At 48.7% G+C, this 18119-nt stretch overlaps 1 protein-coding gene across 1 annotated transcript in view; it reads right to left on the bottom strand.

The window, feature by feature from the left end:
- Positions 1-213: 213 nt before the first annotated feature.
- Fsd2 (fibronectin type III and SPRY domain containing 2) overlaps positions 214-18119 on the bottom strand; it is a 34644-nt gene continuing 16738 nt past the window's right edge. Inside the window, exons 6-12 of the mRNA XM_013512489.1 lie at positions 14555-14710; positions 12324-12458; positions 11783-11933; positions 10334-10467; positions 8172-8304; positions 4188-4361; positions 214-2318 (exon numbers count right to left, since the gene is read on the bottom strand). Of these exons, the coding sequence (XP_013367943.1) occupies positions 2066-2318; positions 4188-4361; positions 8172-8304; positions 10334-10467; positions 11783-11933; positions 12324-12458; positions 14555-14710 (1136 nt within the window). The 3' untranslated portion in view covers positions 214-2065. The remainder of the gene's footprint in view (positions 2319-4187; positions 4362-8171; positions 8305-10333; positions 10468-11782; positions 11934-12323; positions 12459-14554; positions 14711-18119) is intronic.

The following is an 18119-nucleotide window of genomic DNA, read 5'->3' as shown; positions in this document are numbered from 1 at the left end:
TTCGATTTCCGGTACTGGAAAAAAAAAAGAAACTGGAATCTTACAAAAAAACAAGTTATGTTTAGTTTTGTTCTAGACATCTTTTTCGTATAGAAGTTGAGAAAGATGTTTAAATAAAAGGTTCATTGCACTAAATAATTGTGATCCTTGAAGTTGTTTGTTCCCTTTATGTAAATTGATTTTAATTGTTAAAAGATAACTCCAGATAGTTTATTCTTGTTCTAATAAATATTTATTAAAACCTAAGCAAGTATCAAGTTTTTAATCCATGTTCATATTATTTTGGTGAAATATTCCATAAAGCCTTCTGAAACCCTGTATTCAAACATGCCATAGGTATGATACCTTCTTTCCTACTTGGTAGCTTCTGTTTTAATAGCTGGGAACATTTTTGAGTATGTACATATGTATATTTTAATTGTTTACAACTGAGCCATTTCTGTACTTACATCTGCTGCATCTTATTTCAGGGAGGGTGATCCAGTTTGTCATGGCAGCTGTGTGTGTGTTGTGTGTATAAGTATGTGTGTAACAAGTTGTTACATTGTCAGGGTGAATGGTTAATTTGGGAATCTGAGCTGCTCTTCACACCAGTAGAGAGTTCCATAGAAAATGAAGGTGGCCCACGGATCAGACTTTTGAGTGTCTAGAAAACTTGAGTTTAAATTAAAAGATTTTTGCACCTAAAAAAAACCCTAAGTGATGAGCTTAGGGTATATCATGTTTAGAAGGTGTCCGTGGTGCAGGATACTAAATTGTCTCTCGTGCGAACTACTCCACAAGTGCACTTCTTCCTCCGCAGCTTGCCTCAGCTTTGGCAGTGCTGTGTGCAGCGCTTACCTGGCTGCTGGGGCTGTGAGCTGGAGAGCCAGGAACGCAGCTGACGGTTGGGGCCCGAGGTCACTGGAGGGCACAGGGCCGTGAGGTGGGCTTCCAGTGAGCCGCTGGCCAGAGACCACTGCCCACCAGTGCACAACCTTGCCCCTCGGTGCATGGATGATTGAAGAAATTGTGCACTCGCTGCATGCTGTGAACTCTTAGGGCCTCTGAGGCTTGTCATTAAATCTCCCGACTCTATGAGACAAGCAGTATTACGTTTCCCTTGGTTTGAAGGAAAACAGGCTGGAAAATGAGGTGACTTTTCCATGTCATAAGGCAAAGTAGTGAAATCCAGGCCCTCCAGTTTCAAATTTGACTCTTCACATTGCAGGAGTGTTGTACCACCCCCCCCCCGCCACCACACACACACACACACACACACACACACACCCTGCATATACAATGGAAACCCGTGTTCAGGTGTAGGCCGTGGTGTGTGTCTTCGGCCGCCGTTAGGAATGTGCCATGTTCCCCAGGTGCCCCTCTCCCCTTCAGCTGTCTCTGTCCCCTGCTTGGCCACAGGTGCTTGGCTGGTTTTTGAAAGTGCCCACATGGCTCACATGGAGAGTAGCAAGGCCAAAGAGCAATGGTTGAAGGAAGATACTTAATAAGCATTTGGGGTGCGCCTGCTGTGTGTTAGCCCTTAAGGTGCAAGCGATGAATCAGACACTGTCCCAGCCTTCACAGAAGTGGGTATGACAGAGGTGATTTCAAACCAGAGTGGCCTGAGCATGGTGAGGGCGAGGACGGGGCGTTACTGGGTGTCGAGTGCACCTTTGGGAAGCAGGAAGGTCCGAGGCTTTCAAGTGCAGCCTGTCAGGTCTGTTCTTGGTGACTATGAAGTACGAATGCACAGTGGCTGCTAAAGTTTTAAGACTTCCTCACTTCTCCCAAGCTCTGGAAACCTGGAAGACACAGTATCTTACAGATATAAACAGATGGAGTTTGACCACTTGAGAGGCCTCTGAGTTCACTTAGATCCCACATTTCCTTCACTTTACAGCTCAGCCTGCTGAGGACTACCCTAGCGTCACACAGGCAGCAGTGCCTACTGTGTCGGCCTGCCAGGTCACAGCCTGAGCCACAGGCGACGCCAGAGACGTGGTGCCTGAATGCCAGGTTCAGCCAGCTGAGGCACAAGTTGTTGAAGGCACAGAAGCAAGAAAGGAAAAGACGTGAGGAGGGTCTAACAGAAAGTGGCATGCATCGGCATTGAAATGCCATTACGTATCTTCAGACACCCAGGCTTTTCCAGAGAAAAACAGGGGTGCACAAATTGGTGAAGCTGACAACTGAATGTGTATAGATGCTGAGCAATGTCCACATTGAAAAATGACAACTTTGAATTCTCATAGTCTAATAGGATGCCGATCTTCTTTGGAGGAACAGTTATTCTTATATCTGGAGTTGTCCTGTTGTGCAGAAATTCATACTTATGCCTGAAAATCAGATGTTGATATAACAAAACTTCAGAAATTCTGTAGATGAGCTATTTATAGAACATTTCATATTTTATTCATACTCCTATGATTTTGTTATTTTCTACCAGTGTACCTGACCATTTCCAAAGCTATCTATTTCTTCCAACTTTTGTACTAAGAAACATTTTTAAATGTTGTTCTTGAGCAACCTCTTAAGAAACTTGTATGTAGAATCATGAACTGATACTTCATCGAACTTAGTATAGAAACAGAACACATCTGAAACATTTGGGTCTCGAGGCTCCCCTGTGTAGACCCTTTGTAATACAGACCCTTGAAGGAGGGAGGGCCCCTGTGGTCTTCTGTGTGATGCAGGGGCCTTTTGGTGTAGACTCTGTGTACAGGTACCCTGAGGTGTCCACCTATTAAGCTTCAACCCATGCGGGGCACCCTTCAGGCTGTCTAAGTGTTCTGTGTGCTTTGCAAAGTGGCTGCGGGAACCAAAACCAGCTGCAGGCCTGCCCTAGCCCTGCTGCCCACAGACAGCTGAAGAGCTGTGTGCCCACACACTGGGCCCGAACACAGGTGAGCCCTGGGAACAGGACCTGCACGTGTGAGAGCAAGCCAGGCTGTTGCCATCCCACTTTACCTTATCCCTTCATTGCTTCTCTTAACTCAGCAGCCCGTAGAAGCCAGATGAGGCCTTCCCTCCCAAGAACCAATACAGTCTAAGACTGTGAACCAAAAGAAGGAGCCTGCTGGGAAACCTCCCCTCTGCTTGTCACACACACACATTTTCCTGCGTATTTCTGAGATAGAACTACAAGAAATTTCTGCACTAGCTCCAGTGTGTGGCCTCCCTTTTGCCTTTGATTCCCTCTCAGGGGTCCACCCCTCTTCTTTTAATCCTCACACCTCTCCTCCTAAACAGACTCCTATACACTTCTCTTATTCTCTGTTTTACCCTGCCCCTTGTTCTTACCTTTCTAAAGAAGAAGAGACTTTGATTCTTACTTGAGGTAGTCTTACTTGAGGTAGACTGCAGGTAGTAAGCTGACTGAGTGCATAGTAATTCCTGCATGCCCAAACTGGTCCTGAGGTTTAGTAGAGTTCAGTGTAGTGTAAATCTTATGGGGGGAAGCTGGTCTTCCCATTTATGCTTGGGCATGAAAAGTTTTAAATAACCACGAGGCAAGGTCATGGGCACGGAACACTGGATGAATGTTAATGGGATTAAGTCAAGGGAGGTTAGAGACCCCACGTTACACGGGGTGCTAGGAAAGAAGTGTGGGCTTTCTGGTTGTTGTTGTTTTCTAATTTTCAAAGCAATGGTTGTAACCATGGCCTTCTAAGTAAACATTCTGTCCACTGGCCTGGGCTTCGTGCAGTTGCCCCCCGTCATATGAAATTACTCCGTGTGCTCAGCATATGGCGTAATCATTCAGCCATAATCATTAAGCTCTTCACCGACACTGATTGAAAAGATGGAATTGGGGTTTCAAATCAAGCTAAATCCACTTAATAACACTGAAGGTAAGTATGAATGAAAAATCCACCAGTTAGTGGAGAAGAGTGCAGTCTGTGGAGCTGGACTGCCTGGGTTTGAATCCAGTTCTGAGTCCACATGGGGCGAGTTATCCAGTGCTCATGAAGCATCAAGTCATACAACTGTGAGAAGTGAGATAATGCATGTAAGACTGTTGGCACCTAGTGAGACTTCCACTGGTGTTAGCTCTATGTCAAAAGCTGCTCTTCCTCTTGGTTAGACATTAAAGAAAGTAGCTGGCTACGGCTCCTGAAATACCTGGGAATATTTTACAACACAGGTATAGAATTTAAACACTCCCCCCACCTCCACCCGCTCAAACTTTCCAAGTTTTGTTTTACCTTGAGTCAAATGTGTGCCTCATGCACCAGGAGAGGCCATTTGCACCCAGGTCCTCCTGCTTAGGGACATCTTCAGAGGCCACACCAACCGTGTAGTCCAAATGCTCATCCACCTCCACCTCCCAGTAATGGCGCCCTTGGATGGGAATTAGATTTCCCATGACGGCAACACACCTGGTATAGAAAGCAGAAGCATGTGTGATTTGGGGTGTCCCGAGCCAAGCCATGCAGGTGAGATATGTCAACTGCTCGGGTCACTGGGTAGTGATCTGTGAACGTGGAGGTAAAAGCCCCTCACTTGTAAAATACCCAGACCTCTCAAAGCTCAGTGGGATGCTGCTGAAGACTGGAAGAGGGGTATTACATTGCTTGGTCATGGTCGAGGAGGAGACAGATGCTGGGCCACCAAACAGCCTCTACTGGCCCTTACTGGTTGGGGCTTTTCTAGTAGTAATAGAGGTTTGATTCACAAGTGAAGTGAAGCGTGTGCTGGAAGGTAATGAACTGGCTGGCACTTGGAGGGCCTTTGATCCTCCTTTAACCCTGATTCTGGGAGTGATTCCAGGCAAATGTCAAATTCAGAGCAGAGCCAAGATGGGCGAGATTGCACTTTCCTTCCAAATCATCAAAATCTATCTCCAAGTTCCACTGCCAATAAAGAGTTATGTTCTAAAATGGAGGTTTTCATCAGAAACTGGGTCCCATCAGTATCTCCAAAGTGAATGATCTCCCACATTCAGGAGATGCCTCTGCTAGCCAGACTTTACACCCATTCCAACACTGCTGGAAAGATGAGCAGCTGTCATTCAGAATTCCTCTCAACTTGCAAAGCTCCAAATTCCGAATGAGCCAGTAAAGCGTGAGAAGGAGGCTGCACGTTAGCCGCTCCTCTAGAGCCACATCGCCACCTGTTTCCACTCCACAATGTCCCTAGTGGATACAATCATGTTGCCAGCCCAAAACCCTCACCTAACTACAAAAGTTTGTATTTGGCTGGAGTGGAGAGAGCATACGCTTCTCAGGGTTTCTTCATTTTGGTTAACATACCCAGTACCCAAAACCCAAGGCAGAAAATAGGAATAAGGTAGTAACCACAAACTCAGCTTCCAGTTTAATCCCAGTTCAACTCTTAATAGTGTGCTCTTAATGCTGGGCATGTTGGCGAACACTTATAATCCCAGCCCTGAGGGAGACTGAGGCAGGAGAATTTTAGGCTCCAGGCCCATCTGGGCAACTAAAACATAGTGAGACCCTGTCTCAAAAATAAAATAGGACTGAACATAAGTCTCACTGAAGGTCCTGGGTGCAATCCCCAGTACTACCACATAAAAAAAAGTCTTCATAAGAAAGGGCTTAAGAATTCCAACACAGTGGCAACATACCTGTGATCCTAGCACTCTGGAAGACTGAGACAGGAGGATACCAAGTTCAAGTTCTACCTAGGGAATTTAGAAACGCTCTGTCTTAAAAAATAAAGGTGCTGGGAATGTTCCTCAGTGCAACAAAGGCCCTGGGTTTAATCCCCAGCACCACCTCTCCCCACAAAAAAGGCCTTGGCCAAGGCCAAGTTCCTTAACTTTACCATACCTCAGTTTCCTCATCTGTCACTGGGCTTGATGACAGTCTGGACTTCCCTGGCTATTGTGATAACTGGATCAGAGAAGCCACATAAAGCTCTGCAAACACACTGGTGGGCGATGGTGCAGTCCACGTCCCTCCCTGCTACCCTCTGTACAAGGCCTCCCCGCCTGGGGGTATTGTGTGCTAGCTCTGCTGATTCCATGGGTGCCTCTCCCTGCTCAGTCAGGGCCTCTGCAGCCTCTTATGTGGTCTGTTTCCTCCCTTCCTTTCCCTCGCCCTCCCTAGCTCACCTATCACTGTGCCCTGTGATATTTCCAAAATGTACATGTGATCATGTCATCCCCCTGCTTTAAATTCTGCGATGTCTTACCACCTGAAGGATAAAATCCACTTTCTTCTGCACTGAACCTTATCCACCTTCTGCCTCAGCTTTCACCTCTTCTCAGCATGGGCTGTGTATAGAAGGCATGCTAAACTACTCGTAGTTCTCCAACAGGATCTTCCTGGCTTCTATGCATGTGTACAAAGCACTTACCTGGCTTGTTGGCCTAGAGAACTATTTATCCCTCAAAATCCCCACCCTCCAAGAATTCTTTCTTGGGCTCCGGACAGCATCTTTCTACATGTCTAACTCCTCTTTTACAGGTGTTTTCCATCTGCTCCACCTACAGATCTAAGCCTCTATGGACGAGATAGCATCTTCATCCCTTCACCTTCAGTACACAGCCCAGCACTTCACAGGGCAGCGGACACATGGGCAACAGATTAAAATGAGACTCTGGGCCGGGGATATAGCTCAGTGGCATAAGCACCTGCCTGGCAAGCACAAAGTCCTGAGTTCAATTCCTGGTACCAAAAATAAAATAAAATAATATGAGACTCTGTCTCAGCTTGGCTGGACCCCATAAAGCCAAGATGAAAGCAATAGATGCTCAGTACTCCCCTATTTCAAGGTGAGATGCTAGAACTTTTAGAGACAAATGCCCAAACTGCAACCCAAAACCCACTTCCTTAATGCAAAGTGCCAACACTGCAATTAAACCTGAATACTGAGGTTGTTTAGAAAAAACTCATACCTTAACATCTTTTGTCTTAAAAGAAAAATACAATAACATGCATGCCATAGGTTCACCATCATGGGGCCAGACCATCCAAGCAATACTGCCAAAGGAAATGGCCAAAACCGGGTTTTGCAACTTGTAGTGCAACACTTAAGTTGCAGAAGCCTGAGGCTGTGTCTGCCCAAAAAGCTCCGGAGAAGGAAGGAGGACAGCAGTGCCTGGGTCAGAGGTGTGACTGGAACCTGACATAGGAAAGCTGTCTCGGTCTTGTATGGTTTTCTTTTTTGGTGCGGTTAGGGTCTGAATAGACCTTGGCAGAACGAGGCCAGAGTCATAGTGCTGGATGTAGAGGTCGATGGCTTGTGACGGGCCGCCAGAGGCTTGGGCTCCTGGGTTAACGGCTACAGTCAGGGACCACAAGAACATCTATGAGAGCCCAGTGCTAACAGTGCGTCACTGCCTGTCAGCCAGGACCCAGATGCGTCTTACTCCTCTCTCACTCTCAGGTTGAATGGTGGTGGAGGGGAAGGGCAAACATGTTTTCCTCCACACCCTGCAGTCCCACTCTTTCATACAAACACAGGCAGTGGGTTCTTACCCCACAGGCAGTAGAAAGGCAGCCAGGAGCCAGGGGCAGAGGAAGAGCCAGCTGAGGGGTGGTCCAAGACCCAGGCAGGGAGGCTGGGCACAGTTTCCATCAGCGGCTCTTCTAGGCCTCTGGTGAGAACCACTTTTCTTCCCTGGAAGATCCGCCACCCTCCGGAATCAACCTACCAAGGGTGCCTTCTGCCCTGGCTCCCAGCATGTTTACTGTTTAATCCTGGAAACTGAGCCCTACCACTCTTTCTTTTACTGCTTTGACTTTTTTTCTCAGTATGTTTGCTTTTTAAGTCTTTTGTACATCTTTGGAGAAAGAAGGTCAGCACCAGTAAGTCACCTCAACACGAAGTGCCCAGCTGTGGACAAGTGGGTAGAGAGCTGGCAGCGGTGGTGGAGTGGGGGTGGGGTTCCCTCAGGTCATGTCCCTTTAGGATAGGCTTGCTGTCTGCCCCCACCCAGGGCTTCTGTGCAAGGTGTCACAGGGTGGGAGAAAGAGCCCTGGTCTCAGCAGCAGGAGACTGAGTCATTTTTGTCCTTCCACCCTGACCCATAACTCACAAGGTCCTCAGGGGCCGCCATGGCCTCACAGGACCACCCTCCCCCATCAGGGCCACCTCCCCCTCATTTCTGGAATTTTCTTCCCCCCTGTGAGGCTGCGTCTGTTCTTCATAATCCCACTTCCTGACGCAGTGATGTCACCAGAGCAGTTCTGAGAATGTCCCATTGAGCAGGAGTGAAGTACCTGGTGAACCGGGTCTGGTGGGGCGGCAGCTCCTGGGTGAGGCTTTTCCTTTCGCTTCGGATCACTGTCAACCCATCTTCTGAAATGGTCAGCCAGGGGTGGCAGGTGGCCTTGTTCAGGGGAAAGTAGCTTCCTGTGGGGCAGGGAATACACAGAAGATGCCTGGACAGTCCACTCACTGCTGTCTGTATAGGGACCCCATGTGTGGGTACAGTGTCTCCAGAACCCCTTGGAGTCACACCCTCTTGTGGATGAGTGGCAGCTGTACTGGAAGGGACAGCGCTGGGGCTCTGCCCTGAGTGAAGTTATTTGTACATCTGACCCCTTCAGTCCTCATTACCACCCATAGAAACAGGGGTTACCATCTCCATTTAGTAGACGGGGAAACTGAGGCACAGATGGGTAAGAAATCTGCCGGCAAATGCAAAACTTAAATTTGAACCCCACGGTCTTGTGATTCTAGTGCCTGTGCCCTTGCATCTGGGCTGGAAATGCCTGAGTCCAGACAAGAATTTCTCACTTGCCTGCCAAGGGGAACAGGAGTCAAGGGAATTCTTAATGACCATTTGATAAAGGTTAGCAAAATTCAACATCAGTCTTGCAGTTAGGGCAGTGGGGGAGAAGGACAGAGATGAGTCATCTCCAAATCATGACTCAAACAGAGTTCATCAAGCAGTGTACATATCTAATAAAAATCATGAATAAAAAAAGCCATTATGTAGGAACACAACAACTCCTCCTCCATTACAGTCCCTGAGACTAGTTCTTCTTTCCTAACCTCCCATTCAGTCACTTTTCATTGTCTCAAACTTTAGTTCAAGCATCACCAACAAACTGTTCACAATTATTTTTACAACCCTTGCCACTAGGAACTTTATTTGCTGACTGTTGAAAGGGAGGCACATTCCCACCTCACAATTAACAGTGAGTGGCCCCTACTGCCCTCTCTGTTCTCAAACAGATCATTTTTGAATATATATACATATATTTTTGCTTACTAATGTTCATGAAAGCGTTCCATTAATATTTTACACTCTTAAAAATTATTTGCTCTGGGGCAGACTGAGGCAGGATGATCATAATTTCAACTGCAGCCTGGGCAATTTAGTGAGACTGTCTCAAAATAAAAAATAACATAAAAGAGTTGGAGATGTAGCTCGGGGCAAAGACTCTGGGTTCAATTCCCAGGCCATACACGTACATAAAAATTATTTGAACAAATGAATTCGGAGAGAACAAATCATCAAGAGCTAGCTGTACCTCTTCCTTCCTGTTTTCTTCTACTGAAACAGCCAGAATTTGATATTTCAAAACAAGCCTGCAGAAAAAACTAGAACTGCAGACAACCAAAGGAAGGCCCCAGCACAAGACAAAAACCCCCAAGCCCTACTTCAGGCAGTCACTCTTTCCAGCTCTGTGGCTGTGGGTGGCCCCTGGACTTCCTGTCCATCTGTGTGGGAGGAAGAGAAATGGGGGCTGGTCATGGCCCTCTCCTCCCGGCCTTGGAAAGGAGGACACACGACACAGCATCTCTCAGTGAAAGATCCCCACAGAGGGCACCCTGTTCCCAAGCGCTGGGCCAGCTTCGGCTCTTATCACCCATACAGCAGGTCCAGCTGGTGTGTGCCATGAGGTGTGGGAGATCTACCTGGCCTTGGCACAGCTCAGCGAGCAGGGCCAGGGTGACAGGAGATTGGAAGACGTCACCAGTGAGGTCTCTGCAGACTCAAGACTCGGAGGTGAGATGCAACTGCTCTGACACGGGGAGGGCACGCAGGAGATGGGGCCAGGGGCTGGGAAGTGAGCTGAAGCCTGCGGCTCTTCTGGGAATTTCATCAGGACCCTGTCCCAGGGAGGGACTCAGCCTGGGTGGGCTGGAAGGCTCTGGGCCACCCAGATCCAGTGAACAAGGGTCTGGCCCACCTGAGAGGCCTGGAGAAAAACTACTCAGCTGCTACTTGTTGTGACGTGGGGCTTCATTCTCTCCATCTTTAAGACCAGGCCACGGGGCTTTGGTCTTGCAGGAGCCCTTCCAGGCCTGCCCTGTGTCCACATCTATGTATACTCATCTATGTTCTGGTGACATCACAGCAACATGGAGTCTGCTACCAGGTGGTCACCTGGGACCCAGAGGATACCACCCCACAGCCCAGGGCCCAGACCTGTGGTGCGGACCGTAGCAGGGGCGCTTCTGGCACTGGGGCCCCCCACGTTGAGGGCTCGCACGCAGATTGTGTAGCTCTGCCCAGGCTGCAGCTGTATCAGCGACTCACAGGTTGGGATGCCCACCACGGACCTGGGCAGGGAAATGGAGCTGTGGTCAGCATGGGGCCAGGACACCTGGGCCCAAGCCTGGCCGTGCTGTCCAAATCTGGCATTGTCTGAAAACCAGTCACAGACGCTGTGCTCTGGCCCACAGCAGCACACCTGGGCACATCAGCCTCCCACCCACCTTCCTCTGGGGTGCTCCTACGGGTGCGTGGCTCTCTCCCTCTGGAGCTTCCCGTGGATTCTCAGGCACCTGCTACCATGCTCAGAGAATGTCAAATGCAGTGTCTGCATCTGGCCTTGAGGGTCATAACCTGCCTGAGGGCAGGACCTGAGGACCACTACCCATGGCAGGTATGGAAGTCTCTCAGTATGTTTCTGTGACAAGAACTGGAGGGCCCTGGGGTTGTTAACCTCCACAGACTTCTGCACAGCCTGCTGTAAGCAGAGGAACAGCTCTGTGTCTTCCACTGCCACAGCTGCAGGCTGGCAGATATGCCCTGGTGGCGCCTGAGACCAGCCCTCATCACCTGTGTACCCCGCTCACTCTCACCACCAGGTGAGCCTGAACCACAGACCCCTTTGGCAGCAGACAGCAATCTTCGTGCGCTGAGCTGCAGTCTCTCGTGTCTCTCCTCGCTCTCCTTGCTCTCCTCCCTCTCCTCCCCGAATGCCAGCCATGTTGGCCCCTTCGTTTCTCCAGTGCAGCCAGCTCACCTCCGCTCAGCCCGTGTCCCTGCAGCCCCCTCCTGGGTGGCTCCTGAATCTGCCATTCTCAGGCTCACTTGCTCCCACTTGTCAGTGTCTGCTCCACCCAAAGGGGTCCCTGCCTCCGCTCCATCCCCTAGCTCGTTGCATTTCTTCTTCCTTCTTAGCACTTCAGTGCCCCAGAGCATGGTGTATTTCACACATTGCTGTTTTCTTGGCTTTTATTTTTGGCTCTTTCCCCATTTGCCTGTCCTCTCCATTAGGGCAAGAGATGCATCAATCTATTCCCCAGGCCCGTGGTCTCCTGGACATGGCACCACCAGTCCAGCGCAGGCAAACCCATGGTACTCATGCTGCAGCGGGCTGTATCATTGAAAGCCCTAAAAGGTTTGCCATCACTGACTAATCTGTTGACACTTATTGCACGAATGCATGGAAACCTCCATCTTGCTTTATAAAAAAGCAAACACGAGATTAACCAATTACACTCTTGGTCACCCTTCACCTTGATATTGGCATTGCAGCTGCTTCTTATGAAGATAAGTAAAGTATAACTAAGATTTCCCATGTGTCAGATTCTGACCTTCTCTCTAAAGCGCATTTCCAAGCATCCAGCACATGCCCTCATGACTTACTCGGTGACCCCTGAGGCTGCCGGTGCTTCTGCCTGGGTCAGCTCCACGGTGTAGGAGTCCACGGGATTCAGGTTCCCAGACTCCCAGCAGATGAGCACAGCCTCTTCGCAGCTCCTTATCTCTTCGATTTTTATAATGGGGGCAGAAGGGGCTAAACACAGGGGGAAGAGGAGGTGAACAACTGTCCTGTTCACTTCCCACCATCGCATTCACAGCCACAGACAAGCACCACAATCACCCTGTCCTCCCACATGAAAGATTCAGCGCCATGAAGAGCACCAGGGAATTTCCCAAAAGTCCTGGAGGGCAGGGTGGCCACAAGGTTCCAATGTCAGTGTGACCAAGAATAGCACTTGATATTTTGACAGCAACCATGAGAAAGTGCCTCTGCCATACTAAGCATATGTATTAACTGAACAAAGAGTCACATGGTTCCTTCTGTCCTTGCAAATGAAATCAAGGACCCTGCCATGTCCCAAACTTGTAACTCCAGTATCCCCTTGATTGAAAACCCTGTGACAGGGAACAGGGATCCCATTACCTGTCATGTACACTGCACGCTCGCTGGAGGGACTGGAGCCGGTCCTGTTCTGAGCTATGACCCAGAATTCATACTGGGTATTTGGTTCAAGGTTCGTCACTGAACAGTATGTTTCTTTGACGGTCACTGTAAACTCTACGGAGGAAAAAGACAAGAATTCCATTTTAAAATAGGCCAAGTGATTGCAAATTCATTGTGCTGAATCCCACTGTAGTCGATGGCAAAACTGGGTGCAAATTCCTCCCTTTATGCACACTCATCTGCAGTGTGACTTTGCTGTTCTTTCTACTAAGGAGCCCTGTCTCAGCCAGGCGTGGTGGCATACACCTGTAATCCCAGCTGCTTGGGAAGCTGATGCAGGAGGATTGTGAGTTTGAGGCCAGCCTGAGCAACTTAGAAAGAACCGGTTAAAAAATAAAAAGACCTGGGGATATAGCTCAGTGATAAAGCACCCCTGGGTCTGATGCTCAGTAGCCCCTCCCAAAAAAGATTTTTTCTTGCCATTCCTTGAAGCTGGGCCTACCTACGTGACTTGCCTTGCACCATGGGGCAATGACAGGATGCAAACGGAGGCTTGGGAAGTTCAGTGCACAGGGCCTTGTCCTCTTGCTGCTGGACATGCTGCCACCACAACATGAGCAAGCCAGAGCCAGCCTTCGGGAACATGGACCCACACAGGAGGCCCCAGCACCCAAGTGGCTGTGGCCATCCCAGCTAGGGCAGTAGATGAGTGAGGCCATCCTGGACCACCCAGTCCTAACCAAGGTGGCTCAGATAAGAATTGCCAGGCAATCCATAGCATTATAAGAAAGAATAAATTTTTTTAAGCCACTAAGTTTGGGAGGTGCTGTTATGCAGCAAAAATGGGTACAACTCTGACCATTCCAGAATCCTGTCAGGAAGTGGTAGCTCACTAATCTGCCCTCTGATGTCAGCTCTATTCTAACAACTTGTCCACTTGAGAGAGCTCTGTGGATGGCTATGATAAAGCCCAACACTGTGGCGTTTGTGTGTCTGCAAGGAGTGCCATGATAAAGCCCGACACTGTGGCATTTGTGTGTCTGCAAGGAGTGCCAGCAGTGACTCCTGGCAAAGGCTACAGCAGATCGGCTCTTCCTTTCCCCAGGAGCTGCCTTCCTTCCTGGCCCTGCGTGGAACATTGGCCTCACCTTGAAGGAATCGGGGGTCAAGGCCTGCCTAGGAGGGTTTCCCAGAATGAGACTTGAACTCCATTTTATGGATGAGGATGCATCCTGGTGCCATGACAGCACTCTGGGCAGGGAGCCCACAGCCCTGATTCTCATCCTGGTTCTGCCACAGTTCTCTGTATTCCCACAGTCGGATCATTTCTCCACACAGGTCTCAGCATCCTCATCCATAAAATGGAGTTCTCCAAGTCTCATTCTGGGAAACCCTCCTAGGCAGGCCTTGACCCCTGATTCCTTCAAGTACTCAGAGGGGGTCCTGCACTCTGATCTTCCCTTCCTGCTATGCTTTGATATGTGTCCCCTAAAGTCCCATAAATTGAAGGCTTGATTTCAGCCCATGGGGCTATTGGGAGGTAGGTGAACCTTCAGTAGGGGAGGCCTACTGGGAGGAGTGAGGTTAGTACAGGCATGGGCTTAGCGGGCGTACTGGGGTCTCAGCCCTTTCAGCTGTCTTTCTCATGGCTCTCTGGCTGCTACAAGGAGAGCAGCTTCCTTGGCCATGCATTGCCATGTGTAGTATTTCATGACAGGTCCAAAGTCAATGGGGCCGAGTGACCTAGGACTGAATCCTAGAATCTTTTGACTGAGCCAAAATAAACCATTCTTCTTTAAAAATTGATTTACCTCAGGTATTTGTTATAGTTTCTTTTGTAGCACAGGGTTGCAGTAAGAAAAGCCAGCCTAACCCCCACATGCCAGAATGTGCGGGAACTTAGCCCTGCTGGCCCTCCTGAAGACAGACATCACTGGTCAGTCCTGCATCCTACCCAGGCAGAGACTAATCCAAGGCCAACTCTGACCTGTTGGCTCTGAATACACTCCAAACACCTTGGCGTGGCCTCACAGTCCTCCCCAGCTAGGACCCAACTTGCCTTTCTGCCATGCTCCCCTGCCGCATTGCCCACTGGGGTGCCCAGGCTACCAGAGCTCTGGGGCAGACCCCTCCCTTCTCCACCACGCCATCTCTTCTGATGGGCCTGAGCCATTCCCAGGGGTACGAGCACGTTCCAGGTGGAGCCTCACCTGCTTGCTCCTTCCCAGGTAAATTGTCCCACACTGGCCGGTAGAACAACTGATAGTTCTCTACAGTGTCATCGGCATATAAGCTCCAGCACACCCGGACGGAGGAACCTGTGGCTGAGTTGGGGGCCTGTGGGTTTATCACGGGAGCAGAAGGAGCTAGAAAAGGAAAAGAGAGAACACAAAATGAGGCTTAAATTAAGTAGAGGATGGGTGTGGCTTTTGTAGAATCACTGGTCCCATAATGTATCCATGGCCTTTGGGAATGGCACAGGGAGCCTGGAAAAGGGAAAGTGGGAACACAAGCCTCTCACTCACAAGCCTACAGGAAAGACCAGGGTCCCCATTCCTGCCTGGGAAAATGCAGTTGAGCTTGAGAAGCTAGGGTCGGGGACTGGGTCTCAGACTGAGGTGCCGTTTGTGGGTCTTGTGCCACAAGGCCATGGGTCTCCAGCCCCTCCATGAATTTGAAGATACAGGACAGCCAAGCTCACCGTTCTGCTGCCCCCAGCTCTGGAGCGAACGCAGGAACAGCCCCCTTGAGCAGGGTTGCTGTGCTTTTACTGGGGGGCACCTGACTACCATCTCCCACCTTATAATGAGAGCGGGTTGGGGTGGCCAAATTGTGCTTTACAGAGCCATCTTCTGTAGAGTCTACCTACTAAATTAACTCTTCTCTGTGGGTTTATACTTCTGCCTCCTCCACTTCTGCACAGTCTCACACACAACCTAGAAGAAAAATGAGCCCTGTTTTTTCCCTGTCTGCCTTTCCCATGAGAGCCCTTCCCTTCACCCCAGGCTTTTAAGAGCATCCTTAGTTTCAAAGCGAAACTGATCAATCCAGGTGTGAGCACAGCTGAACTTGAAGGAGTTTCCTTGCCTACAGCTCATCTTTTACTTTCTGACCAGGGGCTGGAAGACCATGACATGATAGAGGTGAAGAGGAAGTCAGAGAACTACATTCCCAAAGGACCAGGTCCACTACACTGCCAAGGAAGCCTCTCCAAGAGCTGCAGTAAGAGGAGCGAGGATTCGGGGAGCTTCCCACCATTCAGAAGGTACTGGATGCATACAGGATGGGGCATCTGTATGGGAGCTGGACACAGCACAGTGAAGAAAATTGTCAATGCCACACAATGACCTGGGCCATGTTTATTCTCCACATTATTTTTTCTCCCTTTTAAAATCTTTTATTTCTCATTTTTTCTATTAATTTTATCTACCTCTATAAATATCCTTCTATTTCATAATAGAAATCTTTGAAGATGGCAGAGTAGTAATCTGCAGAGAAAGAGCCTCTCTAGAGTTGACCTCCAGATACTGGAATATAGCAATTTGAGGAAGAAAAGGAGGGAAGTGGGTCCCCTAGACTCAGGAAAGATCTGAAGTGAGAATTGAAGCCGATGGGGAAAGCAAAGAGAGGAACTTCAACACAAAAGGAGGTAGCAGGTGCCTTCTCCTTGATGGGACTCACTGCTTGGGAGGAGTGGTTCAAACCTGCCACATGCAGTGACTGCTGGTGACACCAGAGGCTTCCATGGAGAGACAAAGCAGTGAAAGGGAGCAGTGGGTGTGGAGGACTGCACTAGCTGGTGGTGAGCTCTGTGGGACCGGACATCCTGTAGGACAGGGCAATTGGCCAGCAGCCACTTGGATGGGGGCCAACTGAGCTCAGAACTCAGAACTACTGCTAGGTCCATCTAGTTGCTCCCAAATGAGTTCAAGCCTGTGAAAGGTGCACTGATGGTTGCACGCTGCAGTCTGGTCCTAGGCTCATGGTCAGAAACCAGCCTGAACTTCAGGGGAAATAATGGTGCAGACTCACTGAAATTATCCTCTACACCTCCATAAAGATACTGTTGGCTTGCTGGGATAAATCAACACAGATCTGGAGTCTGTGTCTGTACGTTGTCTACCAGTGACAGCAGAGACAAACCTGGAAGTGGACATTTTTTCTCTCCCTTTTTTTTTCTCCTTCATTGCTTGATCTTGTTTTTATATGAATGTGAACATGGTTTCTAGTTCCTTTGTAGTTATTCTTCTGTTCTGTTCTTCCTTTTATTTCTTCCTTCTCTCTTTCCCTTCTGTCTTCCGTACCAGTTTCCCAAAATTTGCATGATCCTCCTTTATCCTCTAGTCTTCTTTCTAATCTCTTCCTCTTCTTCTATTTCTATTTTTTTCCCTGAGCTCTTTTAAATTTTCTCCCCAAAGGTAAAATTGAAATGATGAGGGCTTATTTAATGCATACAATTTTCTGGTATGTTCTAGATTGTGATATGTAATCACAAATGTAGTTCATACAGTTAAAGGTGGCAAATTAATGGTTAGCTCAGTTTGTCATTTTCTAGGCTGTGTTTGATGCTCTTATTATTGCTGATTGTACCACTTTAGCCAAGCTGACATGATGGTTCTAATGATCTGTTCTCCCTTGTATACCAAGACTGAGATTGCCTAAAGGTCATAGAAAATACTGTGGGCCATTGCCAAAGAACCAGGGGCTGGGCCAAGCAGGCAGCAACTTCTCATTCCTAACAAACTGAAGAGGTAGAACCTTCAACAGACTCAAAACCCCAAAACCAGCTACACCTGGAAGATACCTTGGAGAAGCAGTCATTTCCTAAGGGTTCTAAATACTAGCCATAAACCAAATTGCCATAGGAAATTGAAAGGCATCAACCCGGGAATTAAACTAAAAAAGTTGAAAATGACAGCGCACTTAAACAAGATGCAATCCCAAACATCCAGTTCACCAAAGGCAAACCCAGGGGGCAATGAGGCAGGACAATCTGAAAGCCATGCATATGGCCTTTCTGAGGTGGTAACAACAAAGAAAATGAGGGGCTGGGGATTTAGCTCAGCAGCAAAACGCCTCCCTGGCAAGTGCAAGGTCATGAGTTTGATTCCTGGTACCAGAAGGAAAACAAAACAAAACAAAACAAAACAAAACAAAACAAAACAAAACAAAACCACAAAGAAAATGAATGAGTCTCTAGCAAAAATAAAATCAGAAATAATTTCTCAGATAACTGCAGAGATGGCATCCACAATGAAAATCATGCTTAGTGACACTAGAGCACATACAGATAAAAAAAAAAAAAACAGAGGAGCTTAAGAAAATATGGAAGCCATGAATGCTCAGTTTAGGAAAGAAATGGAATCCATAAGGCAGATTCAAGCAGATATCAAGCAGAATAAAAATTCCATTGAAAGTATCTGCAACACCGCAGGTGCCTGCCTGGGAGGCCACTTGGCTGGGGCGCGCCGGCCCTTTTGGGCCTGGCTCCCAGCCATGCAGGTGCTCAGATAGGCAGGCAGCAGGTGCCTGAGAAGCGGCACAGAGACGTACACTGGCCCTTGGGCCGGCCGCCGCTGTGCGGTCGAGAACCACCATGCCACAGAGAAGCACTGACACAATAGGCCTGCCTGGAGACATGGGTGAACCGTCCTGACATGGAGAAACCTCTGGGAAAACATGCCACAAGGTAGGTCACTCTTGGTCCTGCCCTTGAGAGCCAGAAAGGTCTGGAGTCAGAGGAGGAGCAGCTGATGAACAAGGACTCAGAGAACA

Source organism: Chinchilla lanigera, unplaced genomic scaffold, assembly GCF_000276665.1.
Source record: "Chinchilla lanigera isolate Chin_1 unplaced genomic scaffold, ChiLan1.0 scaffold00015, whole genome shotgun sequence".
Classification (NCBI taxonomy): domain Eukaryota; kingdom Metazoa; phylum Chordata; class Mammalia; order Rodentia; family Chinchillidae; genus Chinchilla; species Chinchilla lanigera.
The sequence above is the reverse complement of the archived record's forward strand: the minus strand, read 5'-3'. Positions and strand labels throughout refer to the sequence as shown.